Source organism: Sander vitreus, chromosome 11 (genome assembly GCF_031162955.1).
Source record: "Sander vitreus isolate 19-12246 chromosome 11, sanVit1, whole genome shotgun sequence".
NCBI lineage: Eukaryota > Metazoa > Chordata > Actinopteri > Perciformes > Percidae > Sander > Sander vitreus.
The window spans coordinates 2,297,966-2,319,443 of NC_135865.1; the positions used below are offsets into that span (position 1 = coordinate 2,297,966).

General features: G+C 41.9%; 1 protein-coding gene across 8 annotated transcripts in view; it reads left to right on the forward strand.

The window, feature by feature from the left end:
• Nucleotides 1-254: 254 nt before the first annotated feature.
• slc37a1 (solute carrier family 37 member 1) overlaps nt 255-21,478 on the forward strand; it is a 34,483-nt gene continuing 13,259 nt past the window's right edge. Inside the window, exons 1-12 of one of the 8 annotated variants that reach the window (XM_078263032.1) lie at nt 257-395; nt 1,612-1,841; nt 8,083-8,164; nt 9,138-9,267; nt 9,644-9,722; nt 11,059-11,194; nt 12,699-12,775; nt 14,013-14,179; nt 14,540-14,592; nt 18,712-18,786; nt 19,315-19,353; nt 20,868-20,990. In XM_078263032.1, coding sequence (XP_078119158.1) covers nt 1,786-1,841; nt 8,083-8,164; nt 9,138-9,267; nt 9,644-9,722; nt 11,059-11,194; nt 12,699-12,775; nt 14,013-14,179; nt 14,540-14,592; nt 18,712-18,786; nt 19,315-19,353; nt 20,868-20,990 — 1,017 coding nt within the window. In that variant the 5' untranslated portion in view covers nt 257-395; nt 1,612-1,785. Of the gene's footprint in view, nt 396-422; nt 930-1,611; nt 1,842-8,082; nt 8,165-9,137; nt 9,268-9,643; nt 9,723-11,058; nt 11,195-12,698; nt 12,776-14,012; nt 14,180-14,539; nt 14,593-18,711; nt 18,787-19,314; nt 19,354-20,867; nt 20,991-21,478 lie in introns of those variants that run through there. The other 7 variants (XM_078263034.1, XM_078263036.1, XM_078263035.1 and 4 more) reach the window with 7 other exon arrangements.

A 21,478-nucleotide genomic window follows, 5' to 3' on the forward strand; every position in this document is an offset into this window, starting at 1 on the left:
GTAGGGATATTTGACTGTAGACCACAGTGAGGTCCGGTCAAAGATTAACTTTATTAGACAACATCAAATACAACACACGTGTACGTTACAACATTTACAACACAATCCCCAGGGGAACAGCCAGGTCAATAGGACAACAAGGCGTTTAATTCAGAAGTCTCGAAGCAGCAAGTTCAGCTCCGAACGGCAGCAGGAGCATGGGGTGACGTCAGAGCAGCGGAGGGGAGAGCGTGCGCTGCGAGCAGCCCAGCTGTGTGTGTGTGTGTGTGTGTGTGTGTGTGTGTGTGTGTGTGGCTTTGAGGTGACAGTGGCTTTCACACAACAAGGAAGTGGAGGATATGTCGCTCAACTGAAGCAAAAAAACAAACACAAAACCGTCGACGTTCCCGTACGAGGTAAGCTCATCAGCAGGGAGTGTTTGGGGCGAATTTTGCTTGGGTACGAGTCGAGACCGACCGACGGGTCGGTTAAACGTTTGATCCAGCCCGCGATGTGGTCTAGCTAGCTGTCGTTACAATGAGGAGGAAGCTTGGCGTTAGCCTGTGATTTACCCTAACCTCCTTATTGTTTACACCGTAACGTGGGAAATGTGATGTAGCGACGTTCAAGGTTTCTTGTTGATAGGCCGGCTTACCCTTATCGAATTTGTCGATACATTATTGATAACTGGTCAACAGTAACTTGACGCTAACGTTACATGAGGAAGAGAGAAAATATATAATTACAGTAGCTTCGGGTCGAATATGGTCCCAAGTCTGAGGTTCTCAGCCTCAGCAAACACTGAAGTCGTGTTGGACTAAAATAAGGATTTAAAGTCTAAATTCACTGTCAGGTCTGTTTCTTGGCTGGGTTGTATTGGCTTTCGTTTGGACTTCATTGCATGGGAGCTAGAAACTTTGACCAAGATGCAGCAGGAACCACCGGCTTTGGTAAGCTGTAACGTTAAAGCCATAGAGCTGGGGGGGTTCAACTTACCATAAGATAAAGCTTTAATGGTTAAACCAGGAAACTATGACACATGATATTTACAACTGTACGGTAGCAGTGGTTATAAAAGCTCTCGGGACTGAAATGCTATAGCTAGATTTCCTGGCTGTAACGTGGCCACTACGCTCCCTGGCTTCTACTGTAGCAGACAGAGAAGTGTTTATGCAGGCCAGCTAATGCAGTTCCTGGCCCATCATGTTTCCCTCTGCAAAGTATGTGGTATCCCAGAGCTGTGATATAGTATTTTCTGTAGTGTAGCTACTGCAAGACCTCCTCAGACAAGTTCCTCACCTGTGTTATTCTAAAATGTCTGTGTCAAACTGACAGGTGAGCCTGCTTTTAATGCTCTGATGGTAACAGGCTGTATGTGGATTAAGCTGAGTAGTAAACACAAAATGACAAATGAGTCTATTACACCAGCTGGGAAACTGGCACCTTATGGTAATTGTGACCTTTTCATGTCCTCACTGATGGACTTCTCCATTTTCCTGTCTCTTTCTTTATCTCTTCAGCTATACCCTTTCTCCTCTCATATCATTTCTTTTTCTTCTTTCCTCCTCCACTAACCCTCTCCCTCTCTTGTAATCGTCTCAGACTCTTGATGTTTTTTTTTTTTCCAACCAGCTTCAGTGCTCACTGTGTCAGCCGTGTATCTTTCTGCTGCAAATCTCCCAGCAGCTTCCTCTGAGATGGAGATGGAGATGAGCCGAGGCACCACCACTGTGTCTGCACGCACCCTATCAGCGTGAGTCCACATCAGCTGCCCGTCTCTGTGATTGTCAATATTTGCATCCTAACATGGCCACCGTTCCTCCTGGGATCCGCCTGCTGGTGTCCTTCGACAGGGACCAATGGTGAGTCTGAATCTGACTGTTTAAGCCACTTTGATCTCTTAAAATATTAGCCTTTTTGTACAGATTTCCATTTCTGACTGCCAATTTGCCAGCAATGTGAAACTGATGGGGAAGTGTGAGTTGTTTGCCAACTGTTTCAGTCTTTAACAGTCTGTCTATTTGAATGTGTAAACCATGTTGGACACCACCCGTGTGCCATGAGAGCACAGATATGAATTTGAATGCTTAGCTGTCTCAGTCATTCATTCAAAGTCAATTTCATCTATAGTGCCAAATCATAACAGAAGTTATCTCAAGACACTTTTCATATAGAGAAGGTCTAGACCACACTCTCAGAGAGAGAGAGAGAGAGATTATAAGAGAACACACACATATTTGGGACTAAAAACACGGAATTTCAATCCGGCAATTAATCTCAGCGACGAGGGAAGAAGGGCCTTTTTGCTATAAAAGATTCCAGTCTGTAATCAAACCTTTTACACTGTCTGGTAGTGAAGTGTGGGGTCCTCTTGTAAATCAAGACTTTGAAAAATGGGACAAACACCTTATCGAAACACTACAAACTGAGATTTGCAAGAGTATTCTTAAAGTCCACAGGAACACCCCCAACAATGGATGTCGAGCTGAACTAGGCCAATTTCCACTTTTGTTTAGAATAGAAAAAAGAGTAATCAAATTCTACAAACGCCTAAAAGCAAGTGAGCCCGACTCCTACCATTACAAAGCTCTCCATTGCCAAGAGGAGAACATAGAGAAGAGTCCCCTCAGCCAGCTGATCCCGTGGCTTACCTCCTCTAACAGCACAAGGCCTCAGGACAGCCCTCACACAATCTGGCCCAACCAAATCATAGCTAAAGAAAAAAGACACATTGCAGCATTGGACATCTACCACAAAAAAACTCCAAACAAACTTCTAAGCTCTAAACAGACAGTACACAGTGGCAAACTATCTTACATCTATCTTACAGTGAGCACAGCCTGGCCATAGAGACTGGCCGACACAGGCACACCTAGGCTGCCCTGGCTGTCCTCAGAGACAGGTGGAGACAGAGCAACACGTCTGCTGCAAAGTGGAGAATGTGTGTGTGCGTGTGTGCGTGTGTGCGTGTGTGTGTGCGTGTGTGCGTGTGTGCGTGTGTGCGTGTGTGCGTGTGTGTGTGTGCGTGTGTGCGCGTCCTATTGCCAGGCAGGGGAGGAGGTGCAGAATGGTAGTCCTGTGTTTGTACTGCTTACTAACACGGTTTTATTGCCTTAGAGATGAAAATGTAGAAAACAGCACCACTGTCTCTATGACCTCATAGCAACATATGCAAATGGGAAACTGATATATGGACGTATGTTGTTTCCATTTTTAGACAGATTCATCTTTGGATCACTTGGCAGATGAAGTGACTGGATCGTTGTGGTCTTTTTTATCCGTAAGCTATACTGTCCCACAGTCAATTTATATATAGCCTAACCTTTATTTAACTAGGAAGTCGCAGTGAGATTAAAACCTCTTTAGCAAGTCAGACCTAGCCAAGAAAGGGTTGTATAGCAGCATCCAACATAACAGGATAACAACAACAACAAATCACAACAGCAACAATAACAAATACGTTACACAATACAGTGCATTAACAAGGCAGCGGTATTTCATCAATGGTGTCATTATGAGCATGGGATTGGTACGGTAAGGTTTAATCTTTAATCAGTGCTAGCTACTCAACGTTTAGTGAGCCAGGACCTGCAATTTCAGAATTTCAAAACTTTGTTTTTGCAGAGTCCTGCTGTAGCTGTAGTTCCTGCTGACAGCTCACTCAGTGATCATTGTCCCTGTGAATGGAGGGATACAAATGATCAGTAATACTATACGAGGTGTAGTTGGTGGAGATGCAGCCAAGTTGGTCTATTTTTTTATTTTTTTATTTTCTTATTTTCATAGTTATACCATGACAACAAAGAGAGAGAAGAAGTGGGGGAGGGGGAAGAAACTACCAGATGCACGAGGCCAGCCCAGGCTCAAAGAGGAGATTCTGCCCTCAGAGGCTGCCCCTATCATACCCATATATATTTATCATTGCATGCACTGATAAATTACATTTCACTGAAATTGTGTTTTTATACGATTTCACGTGACAAATAGAGAGATTGTCGGAAAACAACGTATCTTTTTGAACAACAGAACAGAGAGGAACTCGGAATTTGGTTGCAGTTCCACCAGAGTTGTGTCCTTTCGATTTCTTACAGGTTGAGTCATTGTTGCCCATAACATGCTAACATTCTGCTAATGAATGCTGATTGGTCAGTGAAGGACTGATTACGATCGGAGATCCCGCTTGATGGCATCCAAAGCAGAACCAGAATGTCAGAGTGAATATTTCGGCGTGGTCTTTAAAACATTAGCAAAACCTCTTTCTAGCACGTGTATTAACAGGGAGAGTCTAACCTGTCAGCTGTGTTGTATTAACAGGGAGAGCCTAACCTGTCAGCTGTGTTGTATTAACAGGGAGAGTCTAACCGTCAGCTGTGTTGTATTAACAGGGAGAGTCTAACCTGTCAGCTGTGTTGTATTAACAGGGAGAGCCTAACCTGTCAGCTGTGTTGTATTAACAGGGAGAGTCTAACCTGTCAGCTGTGTTGTATTAACAGGGAGAGTCTAACCTGTCAGCTGTGTTGTATTAACAGGGAGAGTCTAACCTGTCAGCTGTGTTGTATTAACAGAGAGAGTCTAACCTGTCAGCTGTGTTGTCGATGCTTCGAGAGAACAAAGGAAGCGACTCAGAGCTTGCCGTAAAGCAGTATCTCTGGCCGTATATGTGTATGACGTCATTGACATTTTAAAAAGGCTTTTTAGAACAAAAAAAGCCACTTTAAATAAATCTAACACCCAGCAGTGTGTATTTTCTTAGCCTCCCCTTTCGAATGCAACATTCAAATTACTAGACAAAAAATGTTATCCTGAGAAAAGTGGATTTTGAGGGGTATAGCTCCATAGAGTCCCATTCATTCTGCACTGGCCTGTGAGCGCCCCCTATATGGAACTCTAGTGGAACTGCAACCAGTTCAGAAGCCGGAAGTAACGAGAGAGTGGAACTTCTTCCCTTCTTTGGTTTTACTGTAGAGGATTCAACACCGGGATGTAACAATCTGCAGCTGCTGTCGGGAAACAACACAGATGGTGCGTTCAATGAAACTGGTAAACTACAGCCTCGTGGTGCATTTGAAGTTATTGTAAATGTCCTTTACCATCTGGTGGTTGTTTTTGTTGTTCAACAGCAATTTACTAGTGAAATAAGTTATTGTTATTGTTATACATTATTATTAAATCATTTCATTTTGACCATATGGCCTTAGCAATAAACAAGCCGTTCTTTAATGTCACCAACTGTTGTTTAGTACCCTTTTTTTTTTTTTTTTTTTTTTACTTTCTTAAAAAGTATCGGTTCAGGCACCGTTAATTATGTATGCGATTAATTAACCACAGAGTATGTAATTAATTAGATTTAATCGATTGACAGCCCTAATTATTTTGCAACAGCATCGTTTCATTGCAAATGGGGCATATATGAGGAATGCATAGCCTGCTTATCAGTCCATTCATCATTCACCATTACCTGACAACAGCCATTTCTTTCTGCAAGCATTTTCCACCAATCAGGACGCTGCATACTACAACCATGTTTCCCTAATCACAGACTTTAACCATCACTCCTCAGTGAACTGCCTCCTAGTCTGAGATCTTTTTCTAGTTAAAGAGCTAGTTATCATTATGGAGTTTCCATGTTTTTTAGCAGTTTGCTCACACTAATACATGTAAAAAAAAATTAAATATAGCATTAATTCAGTAAGAAAGTGAAAATTTCAAACAAGAATAGGCGTATTAGGTATAAATTCATTTTATTTTCTTTATTTGTAAGTCCGGCCCCCGGAGTATCTGCTTAGAAACATTCTGGCCCTTGGAAAAATGTAGTTGATGACCCCTGATCTACACCTTAATGAACTTAGTGGTGACTGTGGTTATTGTGGCTCTTGCATTTGAAAATTGCACTCATTCAAATTGCGATATTGAACTAAAAACAGTTCATTGTTTAGCCCAAATTATCATGCATACCCTGTTGAGGGGTTCTTTGCTTTAGGTCTCCTGTCACATCATTTTTCTTAGGATTATGTTTTGGGCATTTTCATTAGACAGGACAGCGGGAGAGAAAGGGGGGAATGACATACAGCAAAGGGCCGCAGAGCGGAATCGAACCTGCGGCCGCTGCTACCCAGGCACCTCTCCTGTTACATCATTTTAACCCTAACCCTGTTTTAACAGCTAATCCTAACCGGCCAATCAGAAACAAGTACCTTCTGTGGTCCTAACATAAAGGTCTATAATGACAAACATGTCATAGTACTTAACATTAACTGTCTTATCAGACCATTGCAAATGGCATAAAACATTTCTCATTTATATGTCAATAAAACGATATATATTGTGAGTAGTTTTGATTTTAACAATTCTGATTCCAATTCTTCTTTCGATTCCAGTCCTTCTCGATTCACAGTGTGGTGTGTGCTCCAGGGAGGCTGTCGGTGACAACTGGGTCAGAGCAGTGTCTTGCCAGCTATCTAGCTGTTGTTTTTTTGTCAGCCTGCTTTACTCAGGGCACACAATGGAACTCGCTCACAGCGTGTCGTCCAGCTGTTGCATAAGAACGTGTCTAGTTGCGGTCATCTCAGACTGCTCCTTGCTCCGTCTCAAGTGGCTGCTGCAGAGCCTGACAAGCAGCCTAATGCCTGTACGATCGGACAGATGAGAGGCAGATTTCTGGCGGTAGACTCAGCTGTTTGCTCTCCAGCCAGCTGACGATTACTGCGAAGCTCGTCATTACCACTGAACATATGCATGCACGCACACACACTCACCACTCATGTCATCGGGATGGCAAACAAACCCAAGTTTATTTCACCCATGCTTTACATATCAGCACAGATAAAAGCTGAACACTCTAAAACTAAATTCAAAAAACACAGCACAGCGATGAGTGAGATAACATGACCGAGAGACAAAGCAAACAGTATGAATTGAAAAGCACACACTCAAGTTACAGGACATCCTGTTTGTATGAAACTGTAGAAGTAATAGGGTGTAACATTGACAAATGCCAGGAATACAGATGGCTCGGTCAGTTTTCTTTTATGGTATCTGTGGTGGTGCTACTGTGGCTGCCGGCTACAGCAACAGTGCAGCAGACCTCCTAACCTGTCTTTACTGCTTAATGTGGACAGCTTGACTCCTTTTGTAATTCAGCTGCGAATCGAGGCGGCGTCTCTCAGCTGCCGACAGATTGCCACTGTGGTGCTTCTCGACGGCTACTGAACAAGGGCCGCTCGCTTTTCACTGTCCTGACACCTGCCTGACATCTGCCACACGCTTGCCACTGAGCAGCCAGTCGACTGCCAGTGTCAGAAATCACGTTGTCTCTCAAACTCAGCTGGTCCGTTGGTAGCTAATGGTAAAGTTAAGTAGTTCTGACCTTTTTGTATTCGTAGTCGACCTATAGGTGAAGAAAAGAAAAATGTCTCATTTATACTGACGTGGAAAATGATGCCAGCCTCCCTGGTCTCTTTGGTCCTTCTGGTAAACCAATTAGGTGCCGAATAGCTGATAATGTAGTTGCTGCCCATAGTTGACATTTGACATAGAAACACAATTTCATTTCTACGGTTTTATATTTATGGTTTAGTGTAGGAATCAATCGAGTCCTATTTCTTTCTTTGTAAATAACACAGTAAGTAGTGAACTCTTCAAGTTGCTTCAGTTTAGGCTTCTATGGTTTTAATGTTTTTCTGACCTAACTTTGGCCAAGAAAACACAAAAGCTTTATCTCCAGTTTATGTTTGTTTCTAAGTTTTGCAACTAAAGCGAACATTTGCTAAAAATGAACACACACTGTATTCACTTACTATGCTGTCCCAGAATAATCTGTTCAGATAGGGCCACGCTTTGGACCCATAACGCCTACAATAGTTTTCATTGCTGTTGCCAGTGGCAGTGGAGCTACTAGTGCACCCCAACACTTTTTCAACCCTAACCTGAAGATAACCCCCCCCACTGCTGAAGGAAAGGAAAACACAGGGTGTGAGCTATGTCCTGTCACCCCTCACCTCAAACTGAAATTGAACATGCTGGTTTTATTCAGGCGGGGCGTTTTGGATGTGTTTTCTGGTCCCTCAGCGCTCAGTGCTGCCCTCTTGTGTTTCCTCTCTGCAGGTACAGAGCTCTCACATTCATCCTCACCTTCCTGCTCTACACCAGCTTCCACCTCTCAAGGAAACCCATTAGCATCGTCAAGGTAACACATGCTCATTGGTATATTATACTCTGTATATATCACATTCATGAGCTTGTGTGCATCTGCATCCACACGTACAGTAACACACCCTGAGCCAGTTTCCCTGACAGTTACAGAGGCCAGTCTAAAACTGAAGACTAAATTCAACTGATTGTGAATTTCCATTCTAATAATAATCTTATTTAAAGGCTTAAGCTTTGCACTGAGAATTAGCCTTTTGTTTCACAGCAGCCCAGTGCCATACCAGTGTATACTTGTGGAAACAAGCAAAACACTGAATCAATCCTCACGCTGTCTGCCTAATGCTACATTCACGCTTATTGGCCAAAAATGGGAAAAGGCTGGAAGACGGTGCTACACAACAATTCTTTGTGTTACATTTGCTCCTAAAATTGGTGGATTTTAGGGTGTAGGCTGGACTAAAATGTAGAAAGAAATAAATATAACATGGAAGGTGAATTAAATGCTTCCCTTACTTTATCCCAGGATACAAACAAATACGTTTGAAATTACTTATAAAACAAGAATTGGAGTCATTCAGAAAAGTTACCTTTGGAGTACGGGCTGAGCCTTGGTGGTCTGGGTCATGTAAAATGAATTCTTCTGAACATACTATTCTACATCCGTACAATATAACATGTTATAGACCAAGCATTTTTTCCAAAAGTTAGCTGTTCATTGGTCCAAAGCAGTCCTCTCCACAGAACAAACAGATACTGTAGAAAACAGTATAGAAATCACTTCTCTCTCCCACAGACATAGTTAGTGACGTAATATATCATATTATCATTTGATAGAACAGCCCCCAGTCTTTTGATTTCACATAAGAAGTCAAACCTGTATGGATAAAGAACATAGGGTTGGGCAGAATCTTTACATCTCAGGCACACATTTTTCACCTCACTCTGTGTGTCTGTTACACATGGTGTTTTCTAGCCAACTGAATGGTGCCCTTCTTGTTTTTGATTGACAGAGCGAGCTTCATAAGAACTGCTCATCTGTCAATGAGCTAGCCACTATTGCCTCCAGCAGCAGCGGCAGCGGGCAGCCGCCCTCCCTGCCGTCTCTCCACACCGACATGGACTGTAGCTGGAAGCCTTTTGGTCTGTATCTGCTTGACTCCTGACATTTAAGGGTTGTGGGGGGGTTCAAAGGGTGACAGAGGTTTGGGTGTACTGGATGCATTGAAGTCTTTTTGAATCAACATGATACTGTTGTTCTGCTATTGGAATACCGTCTCTATAGCACTCACAGGTTTGCTAATAATTTGAAAATGAGTTTCTAATATGAAATACACAATTGAATACATAATAATAATAAAAATATGATGTGCAGAGCATGTGTCAGTGCGATGCTGCTTTCACGGCTTGTTTTCTGCAGCTTTGCTCAGAAGAATCTAGATGCATAAAGACCAATACACAACGGAGGATGAACTCAATCATATGTACTGAACTATACAACTCGTCTATATATTCTCAGATAAAAGGAACTACAAACAGCTGCTGGGAGCCATGGACTACTCCTTCCTCTGTGCCTATGCAGTGGGAATGTACCTCAGGTAAGAGGGCAAGAAGAGGAGAGCACCTTCATACATTTACCAAAGTATATGGAACCAAAAATAGGGCATAATTACAATAAACTACATACAAAAAAAATTTATTCACTATGTCAGTGGTGGTGGTGAAAATCAGTGAATCATATATATATATATATATATATATATATATATATTTTTTTTTTTTTAACCACATTTACACATGGCACTAAAATGCAATCTGTATCTGGATGTGTTATTTAAATTATAAATGATAAAATTATAAATTATAGTAGTATGGGATCAAGTAAGGGTCGTTAATATTTAGAGCTTGTGCAAAAGTTGCGTAGCTCTGGAATTGTCTGGAACAAGGTTTTGTCGCTTTGTGAAACCTCACTGTTGAGAATATTCCTCCACATATTTTAATTACACATGCACAAAATAATTCTACAGCTACAGAACCTTTTTACACATGCAAGAAATAATTCTACAGCTACAGAACCTTTTTACACATGCAAGAAATAATTCTACAGCTACAAAACCTTTTTACAAACTCAAAATATGAATGACCTTTATTTGATCCCATATAGAAGTGATGGATAGGTTGTCGTTATTCAGATACAGATTACATGTTAATAACATATGTAAATGTGGCCTTTGATATCAGCTGTATCCCACATTAAAACCTAATCAACCGTTTGACTTGTATGTATTTTTGCCATTATTTATTGTTTTGGACTTGGTTGCTGAGAGGCTGTGCAGTGTCGAAAACGAAAAAAAACTAAAGTCTTAATTTAAATGATGGGAAGACAACACAAGGGCTAATAAGCCACACTTCTGAACCTTTAACTGTGGCTGACACAGTTTGACAAAAGAAGACTGTGACTTCATTTTTGTTTTCTGTCTTCGTGTTCTGGAAAATCTTCACGTATTCATCCCAACTGCACTGCTTTGTCTTGCCTCTCCCCTCACCTTAACTATTATTTAAATCTTAATATTGCATGTTAAATGACACAAATCTTTCTTTTAGGTATACCTACCATAACATTGAGTCTGTTAATGTAACAAACCAGAAAGCACTCACAAAGTGCATCCCTCCACCAAGACTGCACAATCTTCTGTTTTGTTTAATTATATTCATGTAACAATGTATTGTATTAGGCAGAGTTACGCCATTCTTCTCTGAAATCTTGCTACGGGTTTTTGACGTATCCTGCTACCTAACAGACAAACAAACAGAACGGAAACTGAAAACCTCCTCGGTTAAGGTTATGAAACAAATCTTGCATGTAGGGAGCCATTTAACAGCCTCATTGATCAGGCTAAGTTGTTAAGATGTCCCCTTTGTGTGTCCATGCAGCGGCATCATCGGGGAGCGCCTGCCCATTCGCCTGTACCTGACGGTCGGCATGCTGACCAGCGGCCTGTTCACCTGCCTGTTTGGACTGGGTTATGTCTACAACATCCACAGCCTGGGTTTCTATATATTTGTCCAGGTGAGAGACACATCATAATGCATTAGTAAACCATGAAACACCCTGACAACTAGTCAAAGCACTGTCATGGAAATAGAGCCTGCAGGCGCATACACGGTAAACGTCTCACACAGACATGCACAGATACACTTGCTAAAAGGGATACTCTCTTCAGCTCTCTGCTTGAGACACAGTGACTAATAAGAAGAAGAAGAAGGATAACAATAATTAATAATAACTTTCTATAGCACCTTTCAAGTGCTTTTACAGACAAAAACAGGATACTCTGAAGACAATATAACAATATATAACAACACAAAATTATAAATAAATACAACATCACATTAAAGCAGGTCTATAAAAATGGACTACAAGAAGTGATTTAAACATAGTCAGTGATTCTGCAAGCGTTTCTCCTCAGGCAGGTGGAGCCCTGACGGCAAAGACTCGGCCACCTTTAGATTTAAGCCTCGACTTTGAAACGGCCCGAAGGGCCCCGCCAGAGGATGTGAGGCTGCCAACCGGCTCATATGGGGTCAACGACTTTGCTAAGTAGCTTGGAGCCAGACCCAGACGTGCTTTCAAAGTAATCAGTAAACACTTAAATGAATTCTAAATCGAACAGGGAGCCAATGGAGAGAAGCCAGGATAGGGGCGATGTGATGTCATCAGTTAAAACCAGTGAGAAGCCGAGCTGCCGCATTCTGAACTAGTTGGAGGCGAGAGAGTGACTTTTGGTTGATGCCAGAACGGAGAGAGTTACAATAATCAAGTCCAGAGAAGATACATGTGTGAATGGCTTTTTTTAGGTCGGAGTGAAGCATGGGCTTTATTCTGGAGATGGTTCTAATTTGAAGAAAGCCGGACTGGACAACTTTTTTTGAACTGTGGTTCAGATCTTAGATCTGAATCAAATGCTAATCCCAAATTTCTGGCAGCGGGCTTCACATTGGCAGACAAGGGGACCAAGGCCACTCTCAAATGAGACTGATGGGGTTTGGGGGACTGTATGTAACAGTATGATTTCTGATTTTGAGTTATTGAGTTGAAAAAAGTCATTAAACAGTTGAAATCACTGAGACAATATAAAACAGCAGCCGGGCTTTCTGGGTCATCAGGTCTGAGGCAAAGGTATGTTTGTGTGACACTGGAGAATTTGATAAAAAGGGAGCATGTAGACAGAAAATCAAATTGGACTTAGCTAGCTTTTGTGTCACTGCTGACGCTGGTAGGATCAAACATCTTGCACAAGGAGGATCTGGTATGCATCGCTACATAAGAAGATGAATGAATAAGCCATTCTGCCACTCCAAACACAGAGGGTACACAGATGGATGTTCACACACAAAGAGACACGCACACTTGCACACACACACACACACACACACACACACACACACACACACACACACAATCACAGGTTTATGTACCCATGCATTTACACACACAAATGAGATGTGTAGCTGTGTTTCTAATATCCCACTGTAAAATGAATACTGTGCTCATTGTCCTGTTGTGATTTCAGGTGGCCAATGGCTTGGTCCAAACCACTGGCTGGCCCAGTGTGGTGACCTGCATCAGCAACTGGTTTGGAAAGGGAAGGTGAGGTCTAATCATTCCTAGACTGACTTTGACAGCGGAAAACATCAATATGTATTCCTATTTGGCTTCTGTTTTAAAGTACATTTCATGAACAGTTTTTGGTTCTGGATGATTTACGGCACGGGTTCTCAAACTGTGGTAGCAGTACCACTGATGGTACATGAGCTGCCTCTAGTGGTATGTGGGTGGAATCTCTTATATATTTTTATATATATATATATATATATATATATATATATATATATATATATATATATATATATATATATATATATATATAAATTTTTTTTTAAATGAAATTAATTAATTTAAAAACAACACTATAGAAATACTACATTTCCAATAATAATACTTAAGATTTGATCAGTTAAAAGTAATTTGATACTAGTGTTTGTTTAAGTGTAATCTTTTTGTTTTCGATATCAGCTTGCTACATAGTTATGCTCATGGACGGTGTGCGCATACATCAGGGTTTTCCCTTCCATTATAAGTCTTAGGTGCAGCACCTGAGCCGTTTTTTGTCTGTACCTAAGCTGAATAAATGTGAAATGCGGCAAAAAAGCACCAAAAACTTTGAAAAAAGCATCAAACTAACTAAAAGACTTTTCTCAGGTATAATGATTGTAGTTGGACTTCTTTAGCAAGCTTTGTCTTTAAGCTTTTTGAGGTATGGTGAAAGTAATGGTCCAAAATGATGTCGAATTGCATATTTCTTTCGTTGAAAAACGTCACATTTTCTTGAGGAAGGACCCTTAAACCCCCTCTGCCAAATATGTGCACCTAAGTCTTTGATGAATGCAGGGAAAACGCTGTACATCCATAATTGGGTATGAGCTGTGATGGCAAGATAGTGAGCAGAGGTCAAATGAACTCCAAACAGGAACTATTAAAAAAACAGGAGTGTGGATGAGGAGGAGAATATTTCGGGCAGACCTGTTGAAACTATAGTGCTAGTCGCCACTGAAGCAGCGGCGGTGAAGTCTCCACAGCACCTGCTAGCAGCAAATGATGCCAGACAATAAGGAGATAAGACCTGAGTTATCTCAAGGAATAAAGGAATAAACCTGCCCCCTGTGTGAACTGTCCGTAGCTGAGTAGCGTAGACCTATGCTATTCTATTTTAACGTGGGCCATGATGGTGGAACTTAGAGATTCCATTTAGCACACAGGAATCTTCCTGTGGCCAGAGAGGAGGAGGTTGAGAGAGAAGTTGCTGATGTGTCTGTCTTGCTGTCAGGCGTGGACTCATCATGGGGCTGTGGAACTCTCACACATCAGTGGGAAACATCCTGGGCTCTCTGATCGCCGGCTACTGGGTCTCCTCCAACTGGGGCATGTCCTTCATCGTACCGGGGATCATCATCGCAGTCATGGGCGTCGTCTGCTTCTTCTTCCTCATTGAGCGTGAGTGCAGCCTCCTCATTGGCTTGATGGCAATATGTAGTTATTTTGGTCATTGGCTTGATTTGTTTCTTATTGTGTATGAAGGATTTAGCTCATGTGTGCAGTTAATGCACATATTAACACATATTAACGGGCTTAACCTTTCTCTTCCTTTAATAACGCAAGTTTCCATTTACAGTGCTAATTCCCACACTAATTGTTTGTACAAAAGCCTAAAGAAGAAAGGAAAAACTGTAACTTGCTGTGAGAGTAGTTTTTTTTTCTTCTGTTTGCTGGCTCTCTGAAGAACAGAAGCAGCTCTTAGCAGGACTTCACAGCTGTGAGCATCATTAACTTAATGGCTTATTTTTCCTGCTCCAGATCCGAATGACCTGAAAAGCATGTATGCTCAAAGTTCTTCTCCAGGCAAGAGTGTGAGTACACAGAACATTTCTTTTTTTTTTTTTAGTAAATGGAAACACAATTGCCTTCTTTTTTTGTATTTAGATTTGTTTCCTTCTTGTGAACACTTTTTATATGTGTCACCAGCATTCACTAGTGCCAAATTAGTGTGTTAGTGTGTCTCAATTCAGGATTCCCACCCCATTGCTAGATGTTTGTGAAATGAAATTGAGATTATACGTTTATACAGATTGGTGGCAAATGAAAGGAAAAACCTCATTAAATGAGTGGTGAAACATAACGAATGCGGTTGCTTCTCTACAGGGCACGAGGGCTGAAAATGATGTGAATCATATGATAAACCCTTTACAGTTAGCAGATCTGAACACCTAAGGGACGTTGGGGAACGATGCGTTGAGGCTAAATTGTTGCATCAAACATATTTACATCTAGTGGGACATGAATTTAGTCCCAATTATTTCAATAAAGTTCAACACCGTGAAAGGACAGATAACAGTGAGCCACTTTGAAAGCGTGTTATTCCACTCCAATCAGCTGTGCCCATTATGACAAGTAGATACAATACGATACAACTCAGTTTACACTGAAATTCATTTTGCATAGAGAAAGTACACACGGAGTTAAACAATTACACAATTAGTACAAAAGATGAAAACAAATCAACAGCCATGACAAAAAAGAACCTGTTTCATGATATCCTCAGATCCAGATCTTAATCGGGAGCAGAATGATTTAACAACATTTCTGTTGTTTTTGCCTTTATTTGTCACCCAGCTGTATAGTCCAGGCAGAGGAAGTCAGTGGATCTGGTTAATGCTCTGGAATATCAGGAAACTTCCCAAATGGGTCACTTTATAAGATTACAGATTCTTTAAACATTAATGATGCTGTTTTAACATCTGGGACCTCATTTATAAAACTGCGCGGCGAGTTTGCATCAGTAGTGGCGTACAGACGAAACATAGGACGTGCATACACACAGAAATATTCAGATTTATAAAACCGTGTGCACGCACGTCCTACGCCGGTTTCCCTTTTATAAATCACAATCGACTCTAAATGTGGCGCAGCTTCGTGTCACGCCCATAGCTGCTCTTAAATAGTCAGTGAAACACCCCAAATTAATATTCATTCATACCGACGCCATGCGCACAGAGGAAAACAAAGCAAAGGACTCAATGTGAAGTTGTAGTTCTTGTTAGAGAGGTGGAAACGAGGTAAAATGGTTTGGAGGGCACAGTGTGGGCATTTCTTAAAGTGCTCATATTATGCTTTTTGGCTTTTTCCTTTTCCTTTATTGCGTTGTATATCTTTTTTGTGCATGTAATAGGTTTACAAAGTAAAAAAGTCCAAAGTCCACCCCAAAGGGACTTACCATCTCCAACAGAAAACACTGTTCACAAACTGCTCCAAACAGCTCTGTTGTAGTCCAGCCTTTACTTCAGAGACAAACTTTGTAACATACCTTATAATGCTCGCCTAGCTGCTAGCATGGCACGCCCTCATACTCTGCTTCTGACTGGCGAGTAGTCCTTACCTAGGTACTGTCAGGGCACGCCCTCATACTCTGCTTCTGACTGACTAGTAGTCCTTACCTAGGTACTGTCAGGGCACGCCCTCATACTCTGCTTCTGACTGGCTAGTAGTCCTTACCTAGGTACTGTCAGGGCACGCCCTCATACTCTGCTTCTGACTGGCTAGTAGTCCTTACCTAGGTACTGTCAGGGCACGCCCTCATACTCTGCTTCTGACTGGCTAGTAGTCCTTACCTAGGTACTGTCAGGGCACGCCTCATACTCTGCTTCTGACTGGCTAGTAGTCCTTACCTAGGTACTGTCAGGGCACGCCCTCATACTCTGCTTCTGACTGGCTAGTAGTCCTTACCTAGGTACTGTCAGGGCACGCCTCATACTCTGCTTCTGACTGGCTAGTAGTCCTTACCTAGCTACTGTCAGGGCACGCCCTCATACTCTGCTTCTGACTGGCTAGTAGTCCTTACCTAGGTACTGTCAGGGCACGCCCTCATACTCTGCTTCTGACTGGCTAGTAGTCCTTACCTAGTTACTGTCAGGGCACGCCCTCATACTCTGCTTCTGACTGGCTAGTAGTCCTTACCTAGGTACTGTCAGGGCACGCCCTCATACTCTGCTTCTGACTGGCTAGTAGTCCTTACCTAGGTACTGAGCATGTGCGACTCCCAACAAAGATGGAACAGAAGTGAGATGTCTCACTCTGTAGCTAAAACAGAGACCTGAACACAGGGTGAAAAGAGGAGCTGCAGCAATGTGCAGTACAACAAAAATATGGTGTTTTTTTGAAAATTAAACCATGTAAACCTATTCTGGTACAACCTCTAAATACAATTATGAACCTGAAAATGAGCATAATATGAGCACTTTAAGCCAAGAAAAACGTGTAGACTGACAACATGTTGCAGACGCTGTTAATGCCACAGCCTCATGAGGTCGGACAGTGGCCCAAATTAAAAAGAAATGGTCCGATATTAACGTTGATGCAAAACAGTGCCTAGCGCTAAACCGAGAAAGTGTTGTTGCCATGGGACACCGGAGCCGACCCCTCTTGAAGTAGGACAGGCTCAGCGTGGTTTCTCCGAGTGCTCCTCTCTGTAACGCTGGGCCCAAAACAGCTCAGAGATCCAACAGGACAGCTCGAGGAAGTCGGAACCAGTTCATAAGCCAGTCCTCGTTTGCCAGCAAGTCTTCTTGCTGTCTGTCTCCATTTTCCACATCTTCCAACAGTACAAAGCCAGCCATTGTGCGTCATTACGCAAGGCATGCCTTTTTATACCCATCAATTTGATTGACTCTGAAAAGCTAAAGTGTCAGAATCAATCTTCATCACAAGGAGCATGTAATTAGTACAACTTTAATTCTATTGCACCTATTTCACAATGGTTAAAACATGCTTTAGACCTACAGTAAAACACACATTTAAAACAATCTACAGCCATAAAAATAAACACTGTATAAAACACTATGATACTGTATATGATGACCATATTAAAACGACGTGCTCCCCCACACGGAGGCATCGAAAACAGCATCAGTGTTTGTCCTGTTTATTGTATTGCTCATGAGAATAAATTCCATAACATGCCAATATAATTACAGAACATACAGTATTTCAGTTTTTTTCTTTTTTTTTTGCAAATATGTCTTTTTTTAGATAGTATCTTCTTTGATTTTGTCTGTTTTTCATCGCAGATCGATCCAACACGTGTTTGTGTAGGCTATTAATTGTAAGAATGGCTTTGTGAATTCTTCATATTATTAATGAAAGGCGATATTTCGATGTATTTTACACAATGGTCTCAACGGTCACTATAGCTACAGTCTCTCAAGAAGCAGCTGTCTGAAGCGGCGACTGTAGCTTTACACACACGCACACACACACACACACACACACACACACACACACACAAACACCCGCACTATGCGATAAAATAACCTATAAAAAGCTGCAAGCTCCAGCTGATAATAATACACTAATACTGTAGATGTTGCATTGTAAGATTACAGGAATGTCTGTAGTAATATCCTACATGTTTGTAAATTCAGGTACATTTTATGAACTGAAAAGGTTATTACTGGGTCTGTGCAGAAACACTGACGTATCACCAACAGCATGATAATAACATCCAAACACAAGATTCCCTCTCAGTGGTTTCTGTGACGTGAGAAATACTTTCAAAGTACAAATGTTTAAAAATACACAGAGATACCCAAAGGATCGTAGCCCCACCGAGTGGAAAAGTCCCATCACACCACTGCTCCAACCTGCGTGGAACAAATCTACATCATCTCTCCGCAGTGTCATCTGCCGTGTGATGTTGTAAATTCAGATGGATTTTGATTGGCTGTCAGTGTTTCTATCGTTCATCAAATTACTGTAAAAAGTGATCCCAACGATATCGTTCACCACTGTCGTCGTCGTTATGGTTGTTGTGTGGACTTCACTATCTACTTAAGTTAAAAAGATTTGAAAAAAGTAAACTATATTTATAGATATAGTTATCATTCTTGGTGTGGATGGCCCTTTATCCTTTAATGCCTGAAAAATGAAGTGGAACATGTGTGAATAACAATGTGATGTGTTCTCTTTTCAAACAGGTTCCAACCAAGAGATGGACCGGTGAAAATGGACACACAGAGATGTATATGCAATACAAAGACAACAAAACTCAGGTGTGTGTGTCACTGTGTGTATGTTCATGCAGTGTGTATTTGACATGCATCGCTACTCTCTTTATCAGGACTGTGAGGCTTTAATGCGATTTGATGGACAGTTGCCAAACAACTGTCATCGGGTTCTGATTTAAATGTTGCGAAACCCTGATTGGTGCACAGAAGTATTGGACGTCACCTTTTTCCAACTGAGCCCTGCCTACTTCAAACCAGGGAGAAAATCACAAATACGGATAAATCTGTCATGTGAACTAACTAAAACAGTAAAATATAATGTTAATTTATTAAGAAAAACATAGTTTCAACAGCTTGAATGGAAAACATCACCCCAGTGATCTTTAACATGACCAGTACATGTCACATTTTGGATCCAGTCAAAGAGCTACATTATTGCACTGACAATTATTAAGCATCCATGGAAAAGAGAAGGCACCTGTAGCTTCAACTGCAAAACAATATCAGTTAATAGTCCAGTAATGAGTACACTGTAGTAAGCAGCATTTTAACATGTTATTGTAATCCATTCAGGAGTACTACTGTTACGAGGATAGGGTTCAAAACAGGAAGGTCAGTTCCTGCAGTGCTTCCAGGTGGTTCATGGTCAGATTTCACAGGATGCTGGATGAACAATAAAAAAAAAAAAAAAAATCATTTGTAGGCTGAATCCAAATGTCCATCCTCTCGACTTGTGGGCTGAGCCCTTGGGGCACATCACTATGGTGGACTCTAGGGCTGCACAATATGAGGAAAATATCTAATTGTGATTATTTTGACTGACATTGCGATTGCGATATGATTCACAATATTGGAGGGAATGATCATTTTTGTATCATTATTCTCATTTTCATTGAAAATTATTAACATTGAAAGAAATTAAAATGATTATAGTGTGATTTTGCGAGGATCTGTACCAAACAAAGATGTTTTCTTTAGTCTGTAGGATACGATGTGTAGGCCGGGACGTCTCTGCAGCACCACTATACTTTATTTTAGAATGGTTTGACTCATATTTTGCCATTAACAAATATTGCGATTTGGATATTGCACTAGTCCATGTTGCGAGTTCGATACAATTGTGATTAATTGTGCAGCCCTAGTGGACTCTCTGTAGGCTGCAGGAGGAGCGCTTATGTTCTTTTGCAGACTTGATGAATATTATATTTTTGGAATTAAACAGCCCTCGGTACTCCTGCGGCCAGTCAAGTCTACAACTCTGCAAGTGCGGGGAAGTTGGGACATTTGGATTCAGCCTCAGGGGTTCTTGAACCTTTTTGGAATGATAGTTGGGTTGGGTTTACCACATGGCAATTGTTATTTGCACTTCAGTTTTATCTGTCAGGTCTAAACGGTAAACCCTGCCCATCTATTACACCAAATGAGTTTACGCACCTAGATAAATGCTTGCATTGATATTATTTGACCCAAATGGGCTTGTGTGTGACATTCTTTTCCCCCGGAATAATCAGGGTGTTTTAATTGGTTGCTTACCTGGATGAAGTCATCTTTGATTACTCTTCAACTCACAGTTTGGCTAATTTATCTCTTTCATTTATTGTCACACAATCAGTGCGTTTACATGCACTGTAAAACCCAATTATGGGGCGACCTCTAGCTCACCCAGTAAAGTGTGCACCCCATGTTAGCGGAGTTCTTAGCAGCGGCTGTGGGTTCGAGACCGGCCCCGGCCCTTTGCTGCATGTCGTCCCCCCTTTCCCTTCCCTTTCCTGTCTTCAAGCTTCCTGTCAATAAAGGCCATACATGCCCAAAAAAAAACATGAAATGATTATATTTGGGTTAAGATGACACCATGTAAACACCTTACCCCAGCTAAAATGAGTTCTCATACCCTGGTTAACAGACCTTAAAGACTCCTATTATAGTATATATAGTATAATATATAGTAAGACCATAACCCAAGTTACTACTGTGCATGTCAACGCATTGAATGTGTCAGAGGTCACCATTCAAGTTATCCAAGTTCCTGCATGAACTTAACTGATGAGAATGTCTTTGTTAAAACAGTTCCACCTGCAGCCCCTGATCTTTGCCCTTGCTTGTCCCTCTCTCCTCCTCTCCTTCAGAGTTATGACACAGAGCTGCTGTTGCCCAGGGACAGTGTGTGTGTCCCCGCGCAGCCTGTTGTGGTGGTGAAGAGGGAGTCCGAGCCGTCTGCCATCAGCTTCATGGGAGCGCTACGCATACCCGTCAGTTACACGTACACTCACAGATGCACGCACATCTTACTTCGAACCATGGAATTGTTTAGCTGAGGTCCATGCTAATTAATGTAGAGTCATCCTGATTATTGCAGGCCACAGTTTCCCCTGCTCATCCAACTTATCACAAAGTCAGTAAACAAGATCTAATCTCTTGACAGCAGACACATGCCATTACTTTATCCATCCATCCATCCATCTTCGTCCACTTATCCGGTTTCGGGTCGCGGGGGGAGCAGCTCCAGCAGGGGAACCCAAACTTCCCTTTCCCGAGCCACATTAACCAGCTCAGACTGGGGGATCCCGAGGCGTTCCCAGGCCAGGTTGGAGATATAATCCTTCCACCTAGTCCTGGGTCTTCCCCGAGGCCTCCTCCCAGCTGGACGTGCCTGGAACACCTCCCTAGGGAGGCACCCGGGGGGCATCCTTACCAGATGCCCTAACTACCTCAACTGGCTCCTTTCGATGCAAAGGAG